Source organism: Eschscholzia californica, unplaced genomic scaffold (genome assembly GCF_041429995.1).
Source record: "Eschscholzia californica isolate CP2 unplaced genomic scaffold, dmEscCali1.0.p SCAF_3, whole genome shotgun sequence".
NCBI lineage: Eukaryota > Viridiplantae > Streptophyta > Magnoliopsida > Ranunculales > Papaveraceae > Eschscholzia > Eschscholzia californica.
Genome location: NW_028238420.1, coordinates 32,008,652 through 32,030,888, shown reverse-complemented (window position 1 = coordinate 32,030,888; position 22,237 = coordinate 32,008,652). Strand labels below are relative to the sequence as shown.

General features: G+C 37.6%; 1 protein-coding gene and 1 non-coding gene across 2 annotated transcripts; both read right to left on the bottom strand.

Moving 5' to 3' along the window:
* Positions 1 to 16,891: 16,891 nt before the first annotated feature.
* On the bottom strand, positions 16,892 to 18,627 carry PPR336 (pentatricopeptide repeat 336). Its single transcript, XM_086670458.1, has one exon. The coding sequence runs from the start codon at positions 18,430 to 18,432 to the stop codon at positions 17,242 to 17,244; it is 1,191 nt and encodes a 396-aa protein (XP_086526584.1). The 5' UTR covers positions 18,433 to 18,627; the 3' UTR covers positions 16,892 to 17,241.
* Positions 18,628 to 18,671: 44 nt separating this feature from the next.
* TRNAW-CCA (transfer RNA tryptophan (anticodon CCA)) lies at positions 18,672 to 18,743 on the bottom strand. Its single transcript has one exon. It is a non-coding gene; the product is annotated as a tRNA-Trp (tRNA).
* Positions 18,744 to 22,237: the final 3,494 nt, after the last annotated feature.

The window sequence follows — 22,237 nt, the reverse complement described above, 5'->3', positions numbered from 1 at the left end:
ATGATGATGATGATATTAGGAAATTAAGAATTGTACAGTAAGTCGTTGGATGTTTAGTAAAATATTTTGTGTATTTTACATTACAATATATAGAGTACACTCTTCAGTTTAACGTCATAGATATACATTTACGTGTTGAAGTGTAGTGTACACTCTTCAGTTCCCGCTACATTATCGAGTTCCTGTTACCTGTGTCTGTGCACGATACACACTACATTCTTTCTCGGGAGAATATTGAAATGTAATGTGTAAAAAAATATTTACTATACATTGATAAGTTTCCGATATCATTTTTCACTACACATCTTAAAGTGCCCTTCGAATATTGTACCACTTTTTTGTTATATTCAGCGTGATCGATACACCTTTTCGTCCAAATGTGGGGTGGATCGTTTTATGTCAAGTACATTACAAATTGTGGGGTGAAAACTTCTATTTGGTGCACATAAGAAAATGTATTGTGAATTTAACTTCTATTTGGTGCACATAAGAAAATGTATTGTGAATTTCAAAACGTATTACACATTTCCGAATGTACTGTACATTTCAAAATGTACATTTTGAACGCTTTCTAGACTAAGCCAGACGAGGTATCTTAATTCGAATTTTGCACAGGAATCTACTGTTGAAGTTTCACTTTGTATAGTTTTGTTATCATTTGCATCTTAGAAGTTTCACATAGTATGTTTTGTAAATTTCAAGAAAAGCCATGTAATGTATGGTGCATTATTCTATGTAGAGTACATTTCCAAATGTACAGTTGGAACGCATTGTAAACCGGAAGAATGTGCTATCAGTCCAAAAAAGGGGAGGGGGTAAAGTAGGATCAGGTCCAAAGGTCAGGTGAATGACAACTTTTCCTGATTTTTTCTCTTCCCCTCTTGCCCTTGCACGGGACATTCCTAACTTTTCTGACAATCTGACGCGGTGACAGAAAGAACATTAATTCCCCTCCATTGTTTTGTTTCTCTCTCTAAAACATTCAGATCTCTTTCTCTTTCAAATTTTGATAAATGGCACAATTTTTTCTGAAATATTCGGATCTCGCCCATTATTTTCTTTCAATTCCTTCTTCCTTCTTTTTATATGTCCAAAGGTCTTAAACATCTAAAAGTTTTTTGTTCTTCTTTTTCAAGTGAATGGTTTCCTTTAATGTTTCTTTTTTCAGGATCGATATTTTGGGTTTCTTTTTCTCTCTAAAAGATGATCAAAGATCGACTACATATGGTTCAGAAGATCAAGGATCGTTGCTGATTTATAATCGGTTTCGTACTGTTAGGTTCTTATTAAGAGATGAAATCTTTGATTTTTCTGGATTCATGGATCTTAAAATCCTAAAATCAAGCATTAGGGTTTTAAAAAAATTTAAATCGAATAACAACAAATCTGGTATCTTTAACCCAGATTGAAGATCTCGGTTGATTTGGTTAACTATTTGTGATCAAACTTGGGTTTACTTGTAAGAGATTTGTAAGATGTGAATGAAATCAGATCTATTTCACTATGTTTTATGAAAAAATCTAATTTGTTTTATCCTATTTAGTTTCCCTGAATTTGTGAATGAATTTTTTCTTGAAATGGAATGTACAGTACTGGACATTGGATTATGTGATGTACATAACAAATTTTCCTATACTTTATATCCAAAAAGTGTCTAGTACATAACAAAATGTCCGGTACATAAAAAATGTCCAGTACGTAACAAAATGTCTTATGAATTTTCAATGAAATAGTTTACATTTTGGAATGAATATATAGGATGTACATAACAAAATTTTTTATACTTTATTTTCAAAAAGTGTTCAGTACATAACAAAATGCCTAGTACATAAACAAAATGCCCAGTACATAACGAAATGTCGTATAAATTTTCAGTGAAATAGTATACAATTTGGAAGGAATGTATAGGAAATTTTATTATGTATTGTACATAACAAAATTTTCTATACTTTCTTTTCAAAAAGTGTCCAGTACATATCAAAATGCCCAGTACATCAAAAAAGTACAGTACATACTAAAATATCCAATAATTTTTCATTGAAAATAATTTACGTTTTGGAAGGAATGGCCTATAATCGTCTATCATATAAGGAGAGAATATTTGAGAAAATGGCATAATTATCTTTACAGTAGAAGATCTTTGAAAAAAAATATTGCATTATATAAAGAGAGCAAGTTTTAGAGAAGGAAAGTAGTTAAGATCAGAGAGAGAAAATATGTTTAAAAAGAAAAAGAAATATGGAGAAAGAAATACGAAATTGGTTAAAAATTGGAGAGAAAAAAAACAGAAAAGCAATTTTAAAGAAAGAGAAATTTGTTGAGATTGGAGAGAGAGTATGTGTGGGAGAAAAGAAAAAATAATAAAATATAGAAAAAGAAAGAAAAATTGGAAAGGAAATTAGAGAGAAAGTTAAAGAGTAGAGAAAGAATGTTGTAAATGGCAGGTTGATAAATTCCGTAAGGGCAATTCTATGAATTCGTGGAAAGTAGAAGATTTGATGGGAGGGGCATCATATTCTTTTTAGATGTTTCGGGTATTTTTCAATCACACGAAGTGTGAATTCTAAAATTCCCAAGGTTGTTTCCCTCTTTTTTATTGAACCTTTGACGTCATGGACCTGCCGCTAATTTTTTGCCCCCCTCGGATTGGGCTCTTATTTCGCGGCCAAGCTTGGCCGGCACAAGAGTGTGCACGGGATGCGACCAAAAGGGCGGGACAGAGCTGCTGCTCGGGAAGCTTCCCGTGCTCGGACGGAAGCTTCCAGTAGCAGCAGCAGCAGCTGTTGAAGCGGAACGGCAGCCGGAAGCTTCCAGCAACAACAGCACGCGCGGACAGCAAGGAAGCAGCAGCAGCAGCTGCAAATCGCGAGCTCGGGCTGCAACTCGGACTTCACTCACGGACGCGGCTGTAGCTCGGACATGCTCGGGACAGCAGCTACCGGCTCGGGTATAGCACGGGACGGCCTAGGGACAGTAGCTCTTGGCCCGGATCTAGCCATTTTTTGCCGGAACTTCATCATTTGGCCGGATTTGTGCTCAACTTGGCCGGACTTTTTATGACTTTTCCGGCAACCTTTTTGATCTGAAACCTTAGGGCTTTTGTTCCCCTCATCCTTGGCTTGCTTCCCATGTAGTTTGAATTGATTTTGGTTGAAGATTGTTAGAGAGAGAAAGCTAGGGTTTAGCTTTAATGGAGGTTGTGTTCTAAATGGAGAAGATGATGGTGGTCGCTATGGGGAATCCAGAATTTGCTAAGGGGAGATCGGCTGCAACTAAAAACTCATATTTTCCGACGATCTTAACCTCGAACCACATCGAAAAAGGAGGATTCTCTCATCATTTTCTTTTCCATTTATTGTTCATTCAATATTTTAGCTAACTCTTGTATTCGAATACTTGTGAAGCATGATTTGATTTATGATGAATTACTTATTATTTCTTAAATGTGAGTTCAATAAACTTCGTCTAATTTTACGAATTAGAGGCCTCGATCTTAATCGTCGATTGACACGTAATTAGATAGTGCGTGCATAGCTAGATAGTCGATGCATAGTATGCTCAAGTTTGTGGCGCCGCTGCCGGGGATAGGTTTAGTAGTTTGGATATCGTTTGTTTGTTTGTTCATTAGTTTAGTGTTAATTTCTTACTTAGACATTTGTTTATTTGTTTTACTATTTTCTTAATTGTATTTTTTTTTAAGGTACCATTTCAAGGAAATAGCCAGAAGAGACATAAGAGCGAAGGAAAGGAAGGATTCGAGAAGTCAAGCGAAAAGTCGATAGTATCGCATTCTATCTCTTCCTTCTTACTTTTGTGCGATTGTTTAGTTCTATAATTGTTAGTTCCCATTTTGTGATTATGTGTTACCATCTTAGAATACTGTGAGATCATGGCCCGTTCTTATAATGGTTGGCCATTCGATGTTGATGATGATGAGCTTGTTTTGAGGATTCCCCGCACTAACCTACCAGATATAACCTTAGGTGAATACCAAAGGATGTGTAGGGATGCTCTGATTAGTGAGGGAAATAGACCATTTGAGCCTGACCGATCTCGTATGACCCTAGGAGAATACCGATGGATGTGTAGAGACGATCAGATTAGTGATGGATATGGTCCGACATCAAATATGTATGAGAGACCTTACATTTCACACTATTCTGAGACCAATGATTTTAGAGGCAGGTATGATCCTAGTATGTACGGTGGGAGTTATTATCAAGAGTCTTCATTTAATTACACTTGTGAGCCTTATCATGAAGAGACTCTTGAAGATAAATCTCAATTAGAGTCTATGAGTCGTCTGACTGAAATGATGTTACAACTTGAAGAGACACAAGATCGATTTGAACAGACGCAGATTCAAATGCAACAAGAGTTACATCAGAGGCTTGAGTCTCTAAATCATCAATTAGAATCTCGAAATCATCCATTACAGATGATGATGTCACAGTTATTAGCCGACGAGGAAGGGGTTTTACCACCCCAAACTCAAGAGGGTACTAGGTCTGATGGCGAGGGTAATACGTCTAACCCTAGTACTAAGTTAAATGTCGACGAATCAACTGAGAGGACCCAAGAACTTGAACAAACTGATAACCTTGTTGTCTCGTTTCCTCACCATGTGTCATCTCATCATAGGACTACATTAGACTTCGAGATTCAGGATGATGGCTCTACGAAATATTTTGGGAATGACACTATTTTGAACTTTCCGTTTTTCGACACTTGTAGGGAGTCAGTCTTAGATGTCAGACATGATGTTATAACTGACTGCAAGGCTCCAGATGCCTTTGAGGATATTGATGACGTAGTAGTTAGAGACATGTTGGATAGTTTGTCAGACTATTTACCTAAGGAAACCATGGACCTTGACTTGGTCCCCGAGCCTATTGCCTTACCCTTAGAGTCTAGTTCGACTTTCCACATGATCTCAAACTCGGTTGTTGATCCCTTTTGGGACATTTCAGACGTCTTACCGATGTCTACGGACTTAGTGGATGTTCTATCCACTAAGCTTGCAGCTGACTTTTTGCCTTCGACTGACCTCTTAGCCCTTCACTTGTATGTCGATCCTTTTGACGACTTCTTAGTCGTCGCCCCTAGCATTTAGGCTTACTTAGTGGACCGTGCATCCACTAAGTTTGGGGATGACTTATTTTCTTCAATCGTCTTACTTGCACTTTATAGTTTATACATAGTTGCGAGACGATTACCATTTGTATATAGCTTTCTTTGGGTTGACCCCCAAATCTTCCGTCTTTTGCTTTATGATCGTTAGGCCGATTGAGATGGGTCTTGATGTTTGTGGGTATCATCTCTGTAAACCCTCCACGAGACATAACTCGTGTTCTTGTGTGAAATCAAGAGAATCAAAGGCTAATTGCATAGCTCAATGCAATCGTGTATACCCACGTTAGTGGTAGATTTGTATGTGGTCATGTCTTTTATGTGATTCATTCTCATGACATTTGTTCTTCTTTTAGGAGCAATTCTTATTTGTTTTACTTCTAAGGCGTGGTTTGTTCCAAGTTTGGGGATGGCGCGAGCTTGGCATCAACTTGGAACCTCTTTATACATGAGCCTTGGTAGTATCATCTTTTATCTCCTTCGGTTATGGTAATATCTCTCCACTCTTCTCTTTAAATTGATGTGTCTCTTTATCTTTTGGTGAGTGTATGCTTAGAACATTGAGGACAATGTTAGTTTTAAGTTTGGGGATGCGGGATATGACCATAACCAATGCATGACCATGGGTTTCAAAGACAAAAGGGTTCAAATTAGCCAAAATTTGAAAATTTTGAACATTTTAAGTAGATTTGCATGTGATTCTAGTGATAGTTTTAAGAATTTTGATGCATATGTGTCGAGTTGATGAGTTTTGTGATTGCTAATGGCCTTTGCATGAAAGTCGAGTCTTTTAGTGTTTGTGTTGTGCCATGTGAGTGACATCTTAGTGAAGAAGAAACATTTCTAAGAGACCTAAAGTAGTCATTAGTGGAGACTTAACCCATGTGAGAGCTCAAAGCCTAAATTGTCATTCGAGTGTACTCTTCCGCGCTAACTCCGAGTAGAATGAAAAGCTACTCAACCTCGTAACTTATAAAAGAGCTCATTTGATCTCGTATGCTCAATTTCCTTAGCCACTAGTGTGACATTAGGATAGCGAATTAACCTTGCCCTTGTAGTCCATGAAACCCAATGAAAATGCCAACTAGAGGATAGCGGATACTCCATCACCATCCATCATCTTATATCCCGAGAATGAAGACATGAGATAGAAGAATGAAGAATGTCAAAAGCAAGTATGAAATGAAAAGTTGATTGCAAGAATAGAGTTATGTGTGTAGTATTTTATTTTGGTTGATTGAATTTGTGTTATGAGAAAAAAAAAATGAAAAAAAAGTAATATGAAAAAAAAAAGTCAAAAAGTGAAATAAAGTGATTTTTGTGTATGTTTGAGCATGTGTTAGCTCCTTTGTGTGAGTGATGTGATTGTATATATGTGTTGGTGTTTTTGTTCATGAATAAGTATTCGAAGCAAGAAACAAATGTCGAAGTGCTTAAGAGGTTCTATCATGAAGAGGTCGAAATTCTCGGGAATCCACCACCATCACATCATCTATTGTATCCGCTAAATTTTAGAAGGCATTTTTAGAGGGTAGAATGGGTGAGAAGGGCGAGTGAGCTTCCCCACTCTATTTAGTGGCTAATTCCTTTTCGAAGATCATTTGTTCCAAAATGTTGTCCTCACCCCTTTTTATGTGTTGAGTCCTAGTTAAGTGACCACACTCACACATACGAGCGAACCATTCTTGAGTGATTTCATTTTTTGGAGTATATGTCCGTGAGGCCGAAGTCGAGGCGAAATGTACTACTTGGGAATCAAGGTTTTGTGACTTCGGAACATAGATGTGCTTATTATGGTATGACACTTAGCATTTTAGGGTAAGACCATTAGTGAAGAGATCTTTAACTTTCACATGAACTTGTTTACTTGATTCATTATGTTTTGACATGCTTAAACCCTTCACTATATGAACCATGCTTATTTATGATGTGGTTGTTGAACACTTCTGTATTTGAAACCATGATGTTTGTGGGTGTCATCTATGAAAACCCTCACGAGACCACACTCGTCCACTAGGGCAACCTAGGGGTTTAAAGGCTTGTTGCATACGCTAAATGCAACCGGGATGCCTCCGAAAGTGAGTTAGGTTGTTGTTTTGTTTTATTTGCTCGAGGACTAGCAAAGTTTAAGTTTGGGGATCTTGATGTGACACGAAAATGTCACATTTGGAGCCTAACTTAGACTAACTAGTGCTTTTCGAGTGTTATCAATAATATTTTATGTGTTTTTCTTGTTAGGTACCTATTTTGGAGTCAAGCGTCAGATTCGGAATAAAAGGAGTGAATTATCACTATCATTTCATGTGCCCAAAATAAGAGAAAATGACTTCAAGCAAATCAAATTACAAGTGGAGGTAATGACGAGTCCGACGGTGAAAACGGAAATCAATTTGAAGTTCAGACGGGAAAGTTGTGAATGAAAGAAGCCGAAGTCTTGTCTTGAAGTTAGATGGTAAAGAAGAAGCTAAAGGCACCCTCTTGGTTTATAAATCAAAGCCCAAAACCAAGTCCAAGCCCAAGAAATACTAAGAGAAGAAGAAATGTGTAGGGATTTTATGGGCACCCATTTGTGGTCTAAAGACTTAGTCAAGTTTGACTAAGTCTAGGGTTTTAATCAAGTTAGAGAAAAGGGTCAAAGGAACGATTCATCTTCTTCCCCCAAAAAAAAAGAAAGAGAGAGAAAAAGAGGCAAGGAAGAAACTAGGGTTTTCTTGTTCTTGAGTTTTAAGGAGAGTTTGATAAAGAGAGGAAGAAGGAGGCCGGCCAAGCTTGGCCGGCACAAGAGTGTGCACGGGATGCGACCAAAAGGGTGGGACAGAGCTGCTGCTCGGGAAGCTTCCCGTGCTCTGACAGAAGCTTCCAGTAGTAGCAGTAGCAGCTGCTGAAGCGGAACAGCAGCCGGAAGCTTCCAGCAACAGCAGCACGCGCAGACAGCAAGGAAGCAGCAGCAGCTGCAAATCGCGAGCTCGGGCTGCAACTCGGACTTCACTCACGGACGCGGCTGCAGCTCGGACAGGCTCGGGACAGCAGCTACCGGCTCGGGTAGAGCACGGGACGGCCTAGGGACAGTAGCTCTTGGCCCGGATCTAGCCATTTTTGGTCGGAACTTCATCATTTGGCCGGATTTGTGCTCAACTTGGCCGGACTTTTTATGACTTTTTCGGCAACCTTTTTTATCCGAAACCTTAGGGCTTTTGTTTCCCTCATCCTTGGCTTGCTTCCCATGTAGTTTGAATTGATTTTGGTTGAAGATTGTTAGAGAGAGAAAGCTAGGGTTTAGCTTTAATGGAGGTTGTGTTCTAAATGAGGAAGATGATTGTGGTCGCTATGGGGAACCCAGAATTTGCTAAGGGGAGATCGGCTGCAACTAAAAACTCATATTTTCCGACGATCTTAACCTCAAACCACATCGAAAAAGGGGGATTCTCTCATCATTTTCTTTTCCATTTATTGTTCATTCAATATTTTAGCTAACTCTTGTATTCGAATACTTGTGAAGCATGATTTGATTTATGATGAATTACTTATTATTTCTTAAATGTGAGTTCAATAAACTTCGTCTAATTTTACGAATTAGAGGCCTCGATCTTAATCGTCGATTGACACGTAATTAGATAGTGCGTACATTGCTAGATAGTCGGTGCATAGTAACTTGTGATCGATTATACTTATTGTGACGCATTATACTTTGGAATGTCATATTAGTTCATTGATACTTAATTAGATAGTGCGTACATAGCTAGATAGTCGATGCATAGTAACTTGTGATCGATTATACTTATTGTGACGCATTATACTTTGGAGTGTCAATGTATGTGGGTGAAGTTAATTAACTTCCCATTCTAGTAGATAATTAGTAGAAATCGTTATCAATCTTGTGAACCAAAGTATCCCTCTCACTTGACTTTCAAGCCGAATCTTATCCGACTTCTTGCGACTCTTTTCCTGAATCTCTCTCACCTCTCACTTAGATAGTTTAGTTAGTTCCTTTTGTTTTCTTATTTCTTACCAATCAAATCAAATTTATGAGTGGGGTGTGTGTGTGTTTTTTCTAAGTTAGTTATTGACATTTTGATTATTGGGCTAAACTCGCCGTCAATATCCGAAGTGCCTACCTATCCCTTGGGACGATTCACGAATTTACTAAAATACTATAACTTGACCCCGTATACTTGCGGGAATAGACCTATTCTAGGCCTATCAGTTGCCTTAATAGGTCTTTTCAAAATTGAGTGGCATTTCAGTAAATACCAAAATAGTGGTTCTCATCTTTTAATGGCGAAACCTGACGCCATGGACCTGCCTCACATTCTTTTTCTGACGCAGACTGGGTTCTTATTAATGGACCCATTTTGGGCCTTTTGCCCAATCCCTCATTCATTTAAGTCATTCATTTCTGTCAAGTTAAATATAATTGTCCGATGGAGAGTTGATGTGCACTTTAAATTACGAGTAATCATTCTTTTGAATTTTGCACAAGTGCTTTTTTAGAAGAAAATATCAAATATCTGAGTAAGTTATCATTTGACCAGAGGAGTCATAAAATACTTTGACAATGATTTTTGAGGGGGTGGATTTCCTCGAGATTGTTTTTCTTAAAGGTGATGCAGTCATCTGCTAATAAAATATGATGATTATGTAAGTTGGAATTGTGAGTAGGAAAAAGTTTTATCAACTGCTCAGATAAGAGTATGCTCAAGCGTTCCATGGCTAAGATTTAAAGAAAAGGAGATAAGAGACCCCTTGTCTCAACCCTCTGTTTGGATGAAAAGTACTGAGACCTGGGTGGTTGTGGGTCAGGATAGCTGCCAAAAGGGTCGAGATACAACTGAGCAAGGGAGAAGTTTAATTGCATCCAAAAATGGCCAAGGCGAGCAAAGGCCTTAGACACATCTAACTTGAGATCGAAGTAGCTTTTGCTATCTTTTTAAGCTTTGAAGGTGTGAATTTATTCATGTGCTACAGTGATATTTTCGGTATTTGTGTACCCGATAGAAAGGCTAATTGAAAGGGAAAATAATATCACTTTGGTTGGGATTGAGTCTTTTTCGCTAGAATTTTTTTGATAGTTTTATAAGTCGTGTTCAAGAATATGACGGGTCTGAAGTCTATTGGAATGGTTACTTAAATGGGGAATTTAGCCCTTTTGAAGATATCTTTTGCCATCCCACATATGTTTGGTTCCATCATGTTTTAGTTCGACGGGTAAAAAAAAAGAGGCGTAACCATTTTGGCCAGGAGTCGAGTCCTACGGTCGATTTCTTCATTATTTAGGATATCGGTAAGCAGATCATTCAGAGTTGAGGAAATCTTATTTGAGAACAAACTCATAATTTCATCATAAATGTTTAAATCATTAGCATACATGCTAAAGGAGAAATGGCCGTAATTTTTCTATGAATTTCTGAATTATTTGATGTCCTAAGCTTCTGAGTTTTATCCAAGGGAAGAACTTTTCTTTCGCGTAAAAATGACCCAAAAAACCAGGAAAAACAACATTTTGGTTTGAGATGTGGTGTACGGATCATATTTCATTAGAATAAATTATATTTGTGGGAATGTTATCTTTCCAAAAAGGAATGAGATGGCTTGATTTGTCGAAGGGTGCGGCTAAACACACCCGCCAGAACAACTATAAGTGAAAGGAGCTTTTCTTGAATCGGGTCAATAGTCATTGATCCCGAGTTCTCTGTAAACACTAAAGCAACTAATTTAGGTATTTGAGGGTCAAGTTCACCTCCATTCTCTCTTCTATCTTATTCTTCCATAAAATCTTTAACAATCTTTCTTTTCCAAAACGGGTAAAAGTGCTCTACCGCTGACAACATAAGGCATCAGACACTTTAGGGAGGCAACTCAAATATACTGGACAATAATTTGGGTTGAGATATTCACCATTCTATTGTGTTATGACATCTTAAAAAAAAGGGTTATTTCCCTAATGGCCCCCTACTTTGTGACCAGCTTCCTGCCTGGCCCCTACTTTACAAGAAATACCCATATGGCCCCCTTCCGTTATAACACCGTTACTCTCTCTCCTCCATCTCTTTTTCTCTCTCTGCCATGTCACGCCGCATCATCTATTACGCCACCTCATCACCTTCTCCGACAGAAGTCGCCGGCTGGCCAAATTTCCGGCCGGCGACCTTCAAACTAAAAAAAAAAAAAAAAAATTCTCTTCTTCTTCCTCTCTCTCCTGTTTTCTCTCTCTTCTTCTTCTTCTTCCTCTCTCTCATCTTCTTCCTCTCTCTCTCTTCTTCCTCTCTCTCTCTCTAAAATGGCAGGCGAAGGGGGGAACCCTTCGCCGGCCGTCGGTCTGGGAAACCAGACCGACGAGGTCTGGTTATCCCAGACCTTCGAAGGTCTGGTTTCCCCAGATCCGGAAATTCCCAGATCTGAAGGTCTGGGGAAACCAGACCTTCGTCGGTCTGGGTTTTTCCCAGACCTTCGAAGGTCCGGGATAACCAGACCTCGTCGGTCTGGTTTCCCAGACCGACGGCCGGCGAAGGGTTCCCCCCTTCGCCGGCCATTTTAGAGAGAGAGTGAGAAGAAAGGGGAAGAGAGAGAGAGAGGGAGAGGAAGAAGATGAGAGAGAAAGGGAGGAAGAAGAAGAAGAAGAAGAGAGAGAAAACAGGAGAGAGAGGAAGAAGAAGAAGACAAAAAAAATTTAGTTTGAAGGTCGCCGGCCGGAAATTCGGCCGGCCGGCGACCTCTGCCGGAGAAGGTGATGAGGTGGCGTAATAGATGATGTGGCGTGACATGGCAGAGAGAGAAATAGAGATGGAGGAGAGAGAGTAACGGTGTTATAACGGAAGGGGGCCATATGGGTATTTCTTGTAAAGTAGGGGGCCAGGCAGGAAGCTGGTCACAAAGTAGGGGGCCATTAGGGAAATAACCCTAAAAAAAAGGTAGCTAATACATGGACAATCAACTTCTTTAAATGGACAAAATAATTGGGTGTAAATAACCGAACGAAGTTGGAGGGTTAAAATTGAATATTTTTTTTCGTGTTGTTCTTCATCGTTACTTTCTTCACCGCCAACCATGGACCTTTGTCGATGACCCAATTTTCCCGACAACCATCACCAACATATTCAAGTTCTCCATTGTTCATCCTATTCACCTTCATCAACACATTACATATTATCCTTTCTAGCTTTCTCTCTCCCTATTTGGCAAAAGAGATTTAGGGTTTCTCCCTCCCAATCTGATTCGGGAATTTTCTCATTAAAATCATCGTTAATTGTTATTCCTCTGCATTTGTTCTATCCTTCTAGTTATTTCAAGTTATATTGATAAGATCTCAGATGATATAATTTTCAGTAGTTCTAGCTTCCTCACCATAAATCTATATTTTCAAATTGGGGAATTTGGCCAAAACTCCCTAAGAAATTATGATTTTGGTTAAAAAGGATTCATCAAAGTTTTTTAGGCTTCACCTCCCTGATGGCAATTATGTAATTTTCAATTTCAGTAAAAGACCAACCTAACCCTAGTCTAAGAAAATACCTTGCACTGCCTTGCAAACACTTTGCACTGCCTTGCAAAGCCTTGCAAACACCTTGCAGAGCCTTGCAAACACCTTGCAGAGCCTTGCAAACACCTTGCATGGTTTTTGCAAACACCTTGGATAGCCTTGCAAACAAATTGCAGAGCCTTCCAAACACCTTGCAGAGCCTTGCAAAAACTTTGCAGAGCCTTGCGAACACCTTGCATGACTTTTGCAAATACCTTGCACAACCTTGCGAACACCTTGCAGAGCCTTGCAAAGCTTTGCAAACACCTTGCAGAGCCTTGCAAACACCTTGCAAAGCCTTGCAAACACCTTGCAATGCCATGCAAATGGTTTGCAAATTAGTTTTGAATTGATTTAACATAAAATTTGTTACAAATTATTATATTTTGTCTAATAAAATGTTGTATCGAAAAACTAGCTAAAACCCCTACAAATTCATAATAGTCATTTTATAAGCTCTAGCACTATCATTTTACTTTTCTTCGAAAAACTTCCAAAGCTTTCATGAAATTCTAAATTTGAACATAAATACCAATCATGATTGTCCAAGAAAAAAATATTTCTCTTAAGCCTTTCATCTAACAACTTTATATATATATATTTCAACCAACCTACGTCTTGTATAACCAACTAACGTTGCATTCCAAGCAACAACATCTCTTTCAAGCATTTTATCAAACACATTGCTTGCATCAACTATACTTTCACAATTTCCATATAAATTCAACAAATAAGTTTGAACATAAACATCAAAACTAACAAATTGTCATCCATCGTTCATAACTCAATGAAAATAAAGCAATGAAGAAGTTGGATTATACCTTGAAACACTATCAAATTCTCCTTCCATTGAAAGTATATAAAACTTTCTCTCTCTAAAATTTAGAACCAAAAACTAAATCAAACCCCTTAAAAGCCTCTTCAAACAACAAGCAAATAGATTAAATCACCAAAACCTAAAAACATTAACCTATCTTATAGCCAAATCGATTCCCCCCAGAAATTTTAATCGGCGTCGACAATCCAACTCGGTTCGTTCATGAGAAAAACTCAAGTTCCTGATTCATTAGTTAGATTATTATTAGGTATTTCTAATTGAATGAAGGGTATTTTTGACTCTTAAAAAGTTGGTGCCTTTAAAAATGTCCTTCAAGTCTATTTTTATAACTTACTTGGGGCCTAGCTAGTTAAAAAGATGGGTTGTCTTTTTAACAAAAAAATACAAGAAATTGGGCCTCCTGCCCAATTTCCTGTTCTCAGATCATCATTAACTCTCCATCTCCTTCACCTTCTTGTAGTAGTATTTTAACCTTTAAATTTCCTTCATCGTAGGCTAAATCTGTTGTTGTTATCACCGTCTGTTGTTGTCAATGCCGGAAAATCTGTTCACATTATAAGTACTTCTAGTCAATTTTAGACTCTTCAATTTGGCCTGTTATTTACGCCCATTCTTTCTGTTGTCCACGTAACAAAGTTGATTGTCCATATATTGGCGGCCTAAAAAAAAGATGCCCATGGCTGTATTGGTCTAGGCACAAAAAATTTTAATTCTAGATTACGTATTAGGGTTGGCCATGTCCGAGACCTTTCACAACCAAACGGTTCAACTTGGACATGTTGGGTGACAGACTGGACATACCGTTTTGACACGAGAAGTACCAGACTGACCAGACCGTTTGGATCTACTCAAACTTAAAGGTTCGCATAAGGAACATGAGAGCTCTGACCTTGGACAAAAAATTACTTCTCGATTTTTTTTGTTTTTCACTATGGATTTTTTAGATTTTCACTATTATGTTTTGTTTTTTCAGAGGAAAATGAATTTAGAGTTCTAGGTGTTGATCAAATTGTTTACACGTTTCCGGGTAAGGCATGACCCGCAACTCTGCATGTTCCAAGCTAATACTGAAAAATTAAGGGTTATCTGCATGATTGAGCAAATACAATAAGAAAGAGACAAAAGAACAGATAGGATAAAGAGGTGAATGAAATAAGCAACCAAACAATCAAAACTGAGAATGAGTACTTGCTAGGAAATAGACACCAACAGAAACTAATATATAAGCAATATGTTATATGTATATTGAAGGCTAAAGCAAAAGTAAACTAGATCTATCAGGGGACAGAGTGAAATCCGATTGATTTCCTTCCATGTCGATAAAATCCGATTGGCATCAGGGATATCCTTGATGAGATCAAATCTGTTATATAGGATGATGGATGAAGTAGGCTTGAAGTGTCTGATGATACTCTGGGAAGAGTGTGATCCTAGTTCAAGAAAGATGCTTGATCTAGGGCGAAGTTGGGTATGAGGAGTCACGGAACCCTTATACTTCTTTAGGATTAAGCAGTTGTGCTTCTGGGGATTTTATCTTCCAGTTCATTAAATTATGATTCTTGTGGTCCAGATTTATGACCCTTTATAAAACCATAAGTAGGATCCCCTGCTAGCTTAAGCTCAATATAGATGCATCATTCAAATCAAATACAAGAAGATATAGATAGGTATAGTCATAATCATTCATGACTCCAATTCAAACTCTATATCAGCACGACTGTTCACTCAAGGGCACGCACAAGCGAAGAAAGTGAAGCTAAAGGGATCTTTCATGCACTAACAGGTAATATGAATTTCCTCATCATTGAAGGAGACGAGCAGAATCTAATGAATCATCTACAAGGTCAATCAAATGCCATAGAGTGGCAACCGAAAGCAATCGTCCAACACACCAAGCATCGTCAGTCTTCTTATCACTCTTTATTATCGGTGTTAGTTGCCATCATAACATCTAAGTAGATATTCTAGCAAAATGGGTTAGGAAAAACAGAGGTGAGCAGTTATGAAACTCGTTTCCAGCATCCCTCTCGCACCTTTTCTGTAACTTGAATTTAAGGGTTTGATGGGAATGATATATGCTCACTACAATGAATAATAGGTCAACGATCGCAAATAGCCGTTTACTCCCCTTCTCTACTTCTTCAATGATGGACTATTTCGAGACAGAACAAAACTATATTGACACAGTCGAGCTCAACAATCTGTCTGACTTTCACTGTCATTGTTTCCGAGATCCACATTTCTACGAAATGTTGACAGTGAACGATTAGATTATCCTGCGTCACACATGATGAAACATTGTGGCAACAAAACAGTCTAGTTCAAAATATACCTACATAAGTATGCAATTGGGTTTTAATTAGGTCACAAACCACAATCACTTATCATTTGGAGAAACGCCTTCTCTCCACTTTAAGCAGGTCCATGAGAATTGATTCCCCTCTTGTTTTCTTCTTTAAAGAAGGAAAAAAAAATCCATGTTCACGGGAGAACAACTTATCATTGGTGAGTAAATATTTCTGAAACAAACACAACACAAACCATGTAATCTATGTAACAGGGAAACTCTTGATGGTCATATGCAGTAAGCTCCGTGGGTTAAGTGTGATATTTTGTACGTAAATCTTGACCATGTAATTCCGTAAGGATCTTATTGTACTAATCTATGTTTACGTATTCATATGTATAAATGTCATGGCTATATCTCTATACTGGCATTTTTTCTACTTCCAGTGTTTAATCATATCGTACCTATGCCAGATACTGATACGGTGATACCCGGACAGGAGATCATGTCACATACTCAGTAAATTACTCACGAACCACGTTAGCAGCACTATAAACGATTGAACTTTAGAACTTAAAGTTTGAAAAGCAAGACCTGAAATCAGAATCAACTACAGAATTTAAAGATTGTTCAACAAACACGGGGTAGGTCGATGTAATGCTCCATTACTGTTTTCAATGTGGTTGCACTCGTTGGTTATATTATCTATGAACTATGATACATATATAATAGATAAATCAACTGTCAGACATTTTATCTCCACAAAACTTAAAATCTTAACAAGCTAAATAAGAAAATTTTGTAGTTAACTACTCAACTGGTCTAGCTTATTGATTTTTATAAAGAAATTGGGTTAATTAAGATAGAGAATTCCAATACGCCAAGTTTGGGGGAACTAGAACGTGAACCCGCCCAAAAAGGGTACGGGGAATCGAGTACGCAGTACGTGAGGAGGGATAGAGTATCTGGTAACAATGTAACCCACATTAAATATATTTCTCTAGCTCTAACGTTTGGAGTGACTTAACTAAGATATTGAATGATTACTATTTGTTAAGGTTTCAATAATTGAAGTGCAAATCTAATTTCCTAGTAATAACAACTCACAGTTTAACACATAGAACGGAAATGGGTTTTGTCATATAACGCATAAGGATGAAAGAAATGAGAGTTCAATACATCATAACTGGAGCAAGTCAAATAAACACTGAGACAATCTAGAACTAAAACAACAAGGCCCCAATATTAAAAATGTACCCACATTATGGATAAGAAGTTATTGGACAGAACAAAAAAAATTGCATCATTTCTAGATGTATTCAAGAAAAACAGATAACCAAAGAGTAATCTCTACTTAAATCAAGAACAAATTCAAGACTAACGGTTATCTTTCCATACCAGAAATTATCGAGCTCTTATTCCATTGTCTTCTGCTGTAAAAACCGAGCATTATCGCTTTTAGGTTCCTTCTCATTGAGGCAAACCTTCTTCGATTTCCTTCCACATGTCAGTATTTTTAGAGAATTTCTCCTTTACTTGCCCAATAAGTTCTTTTGCTTCATCAACCTTTGAAACACTAACAAGTCCGTTAACAAGGATCTTCATAGTCGAAAAATTAGGTACCCATCCTTTAGACATACTTTCCTTACAAACCCTTAATGCAGTAACGAAATCACCATCTTGACAAAGATAGTATGTCAAAGTAAAATAACAATCACTATCCGGAACACAACCCTTCTTCGGCATTTCATCGAAAAGTCTCTTTGCTTCTTCTAAATTACCCTCCTTTCCAAACCCATACATAAGATGATAATAAGTTACAGCATTAGGTTTCATTCCCCTCGACAACATTCCTTCAAACAATGATTTAGCCTCAGAAGATCTTGAAAGTTTACATAAACTTTGAATCCTAATGTTATAAATACCAACAGTTTGATGAAACTTTTGTTTTTCCATGATTTCTAATACTTTCCCAACATCAACATATTTTTCTTCTTTATAGAAACCAGCAAGAAGAGTTCCAAATGAAGTACCATTAGGTTTACACCCTTTTCTTTCCATTTCAGATAGAATTGAATACACAGAAGTAGAAGAACCAGATTCACAAAAAGCTTTAATAACAGTATTATAAGTATCAATATCTGGTTTAATTCTATAAGTTTTTGGGAATTCAAGGAAAATTCGATTTACCTCATCGAATTTCTTAGCAACAATACAAGCAAAAAGAAGAGCATTTAGGGCTTTTGTTGATCGAGAAATACCTAAATCATCCATTTGTTGAAAAGTCTTGATAGAGTGATCGAGCATTCCAGATTGACCATAAAGAACAATAGCATGAGAAAGAAATCGTTCAGTTTTAAGATCAGGTCGATCTTTTAATTCTTCAAGAAAAGAACGAATTCCAGCGAATGATTTTGAATCAGTGAGTTTGGAGATTGCGACTGAAAAAGCAATTCGATCGAGATGATTATCGGGATGAAGAGAAGCGGCACGGCATATATCTAGAATTTTTTCAGGGTCTTTTTCAGATTTGAGAAGAGATAAAGCAGCTCGTGATTTTTGTTTACTGGTTAGTGGAGTTGATGAATCAGGATTTAGAATTGATGAGAAGTAACGACGGTTAACGAGGGAGCTAAAACGTACGCGAGAAAGAAACGCCATTATTAGGGTTTCAGAACTTACTGTTAGGGAGAAAAAATAAACTAGGGTTTTAGGAGGTAGACATTGAAGAGAGAGAGGGTTTTAGCTCCTGAGGTGCAGAAATGGTGAGCGCATTTGGGAGTGTACTGAACTACTGGGGAGGAACATGATTAGGGTTTTGAGTTGGGAACTGATATTTCCGCCCAACTAGGTTTAAAATATTGGGAGAAATGAAAATAATTGGGGTGGGAAGGGAGATTTGAACCCGACGTGAATCGAACACGCAACCTTCTGATCTGGAGTCAGACGCGCTACCATTGCGCCACGGATCCACCGATGAGTACATATGAAGCAAAACACAAATAATCCGAAAACAACTAACATCCAAGGACTCAGATGCAACGTTAACTCGATCCAGCGGACTTTTCAGTGAGGCATAGATTGCGCGTGCTAACTGTTCCCTTCCTCCCTTCAACAAAAAAAAAAACGTTCCCTTCCTCTATGTGGCGGAGCGGTTTTTTGTATGGTGGTGGCACCGCCTCTCTTTTGATTTTCTTTCTCTCTAACTGTTCCCTTTCTATATTCTCTCGTTCTCAGTCACTCTCTATCTCTCTTTGTCTTTGTCTAGTAAAACCCTCGCTAGTCCGGCGAGGGTTTCATATCTTTCTTCCTTTTTCTCTCTCTTTTACTGTTAATCTGTTCTTGGTGGTGCGTATTGATCATGGAAAGATCTGGTTGTGGTGGTGTGTTTAATGGTGGCGTTGAGTTTCAGATCTGGTGGTGTTAAGTGGTTATAGTGGCGGTTGGTGATGCGATTGGATTTTATGGCAAGATCTGTTGGTGTTTCGTGATGGTGGTTTGGTGGTGGCGTGGGTATGTGGTGGTGTTTAGTGATGGTAGTGGTGTGGTGGTGGAGAAGAGGGTTGTGGTTAATGGTGGTGGTGTGGTGGTGGCGTGGGTCCTGTGGTGTTTTATGGTGGTGGTGGTGTGGTCTGTGGTATTTAGCGATGGTGGTGTTTTTAGTGGTGGGTTCCGTGGCGGTGGTGGTGGTGCGAAAAAAGGTAGAACAGAGGGGTTATTTAGTATAATAAAATTGGCGGTTCTTCAGTGGTGGCGGCGACTTCCTGGTAATGGCGGCGGTGGTTCACTCGATTGGGGTAGGGTGTGCAAAAATAGACCGAACCAATCAAACCAAATCGATCCAAACCGGTCCAGTCGGTTTTCAAACCAAACCGAACAACGAGTGGTTTGGTACGGTTGTAGATTTCCACAAACCAACTGGTTTGGTTTGGTAAGTGGATGTAATTTTTAGGAACCATTAAAACCAAACCGAACCAGTCAAGTTCAATCATTATATATAATCAGGACCGCCCCTAGCCCAAAAGTCACCAAAGCGGTGGCTTTGGGCCTCCAGTTTTAGAGGGCCTCTTGATAAAGTATATATGTTTATTCTGTTACTTCTGTTCAATACCCAACACAAAAGTGTAGTTGGTAGATTGCTTCATATACTTGTTTACAACCGAACTGACCAGGGTTCGAGTCCTTACAAGGTCATTTCTTCAACAATTTTGTATAAAGTGGTTAAAAGAACTTACATTGAGGGCCCCAAAATTGTAAATGGCTTTGGGCCCCATAAGTCGTAGGGTCGGCTCTGTGTATAATTATATTATATGTTTACATAATTTTTTCTAACATATATCTATCATATTTCTATAATTTCATACAAATACATATCTTTGATCAAGTTCTTGCCAGAAACAAGAATAACTACTACACATACAAAACAACAACACTACTACAATATAATGTCACTATCTAGTATTAGATTAAAACAATTCATGTGTTACTAATGTTACTAGATATTATATAATATTTCGGTCGATGGCCTGCACATGTCTTTAATGTTTCAAATGTTTTTCGACGTATTATGTTAGTTTGATCGTTCTCCAGGTTTTTAAGGAGCGTTGTCTTGATTTTATAAGTCAATGTATGAAGAAAGTAACTCGATTCACCGATTTTCATGGAGAACAAATTATTTTTATAGATGGTTTGGTATCCAGTAGTATCCAAACCACTTATGATGGTTTGGTTAGTAACCGAACCAAACCACGAGCGGTTTGGTAACGGTTTGAAAAATCACTAACGGATGACACCAAAATACCGGATACCGAACCAACGAACACCCCTAATTTTAAGTCTTAATTATATTTGTTGACCTTTAGGGTATTTTCATTCTTGATCTTAAAGATCTTTTCATTTTTAGACTTTTAGGGTATTTTCATTGAGTCTGTGTCTTGTCAATTTCTTTCCCTTCATGAGGCACTTTACATTCAAAAGTTTAATGAACTTATCTTATGTAACTCTCATGTAGTTCTCAGAGGAATAACAATTATCACCATGTAACTTTGTGATTATATCACTTATGAATAAAATATGATTTCGCTTGGTTTAAAAAAAAAAAAAAACTCGATCGAGAGGTTGAAGGTGAGGGAGTGACTTGTCTTCAAGAGTTTGACAAACAACAATGATGCTATGCCCAGTCTCAATCCCGGGTCAATTCCGGCGTGCTGACGTGTCGTGCCACTCGAGCATAACATCATACGTGAAACAAGAGTTAATCCCATTTCACAAATTTTTATATTTGGTTTTTTTATTTCTTTTAATTACAAAGAGGGGTTTCCCACAAAAAATGAAATAAATTCAATCAAAACCATTCAGAATAGATCGACAAAGAACAAAGTGAAGGTTTCATTCCCTTTGTTCACTTCAGCTTGACTTTCTCTCCTCGTCACTTCATTCCCTTTCTTCACCGTCTAGGGTTTCAATTTTTCATCCAATTGGGGTTCTTCTTTATTATTTCTTCTTCAAGTATCAATCAATTCAGGGAAAAATGATTTTTACAGGTACAGTTGCTCTCTCTACCTCTCTCTTGTGTGAAAATTGTGGCATAACTTCTCTTAGTTGTCGTCTTTACTTATGATTGTTAGATTAGTGATTTTTTCTTAAGTTACTCAATTTGAAATAGTTACGATTGTTTGTTTGACGTTTTAGGAGTCATTTTGCCCTAGTTTTTATGTGATGAGCTTGTTACAACTTGATTTTACAAGTCGGTCAATTGAACTGATGCTTAAACTATCACTTTCAAATTATTATCCAAATGAGTGAGACAATATTTGTCCACATTATTTGGCGACTTTAGAGGCGGCAGTCCAGATTTTGATTGACAGTTATAGACTTCAGATTGACGTTTTCACTGACAATGGAGATTCAATGGATTTTATAGATTCTCATCATCATTTCAATGGCACTTACATTGAAATTAGAAAAATATGAAAGATTAAAAGTGGAACTAGTTGATTAATGACGGTAAACTTCTCACTTCTTATTTATAGTTCATAGGATCAAAAACACATTACTTACGTGTGAAAATTGTTAATCCCAAAATCCCTAATTGAGTACTATCAAAACTATTACCTGAAATTGATTGGAAATTGTTTGAATAATGGTGTGTTGACTGAAATCTCATAAATTATAATATTATATATTGATTTTCTAATTAAATATTGATCTTTGTTATGTTCAACTAGTTTGTGTAAGTTGTCACTTATAGTCTACAAAATAATTTGTTGATTGTGCCTTTTATTTATTGAATTTTGAAGTTCTTTGTGGATGGTTTTTTTTAGGTTACAATGTCAAACCATTTTCCAGCCCATAAGAAAAGAAAAACTCTTTTATCGTTTACAAACGAGTAGAAAATGACACATTAATTAGTAGCGTTTCTTTATTGCCTAATACTGATATATCGAAGAAGAACAACCTTCGAGAT

Excerpts from the sequence above, each read along its gene's own strand:
- PPR336 (XM_086670458.1), bottom strand. The coding sequence starts at position 18,432 with ATGGCGTTTCTTTCTCGCGTACGTTTTAGCTCCCTCGTTAACCGTCGT.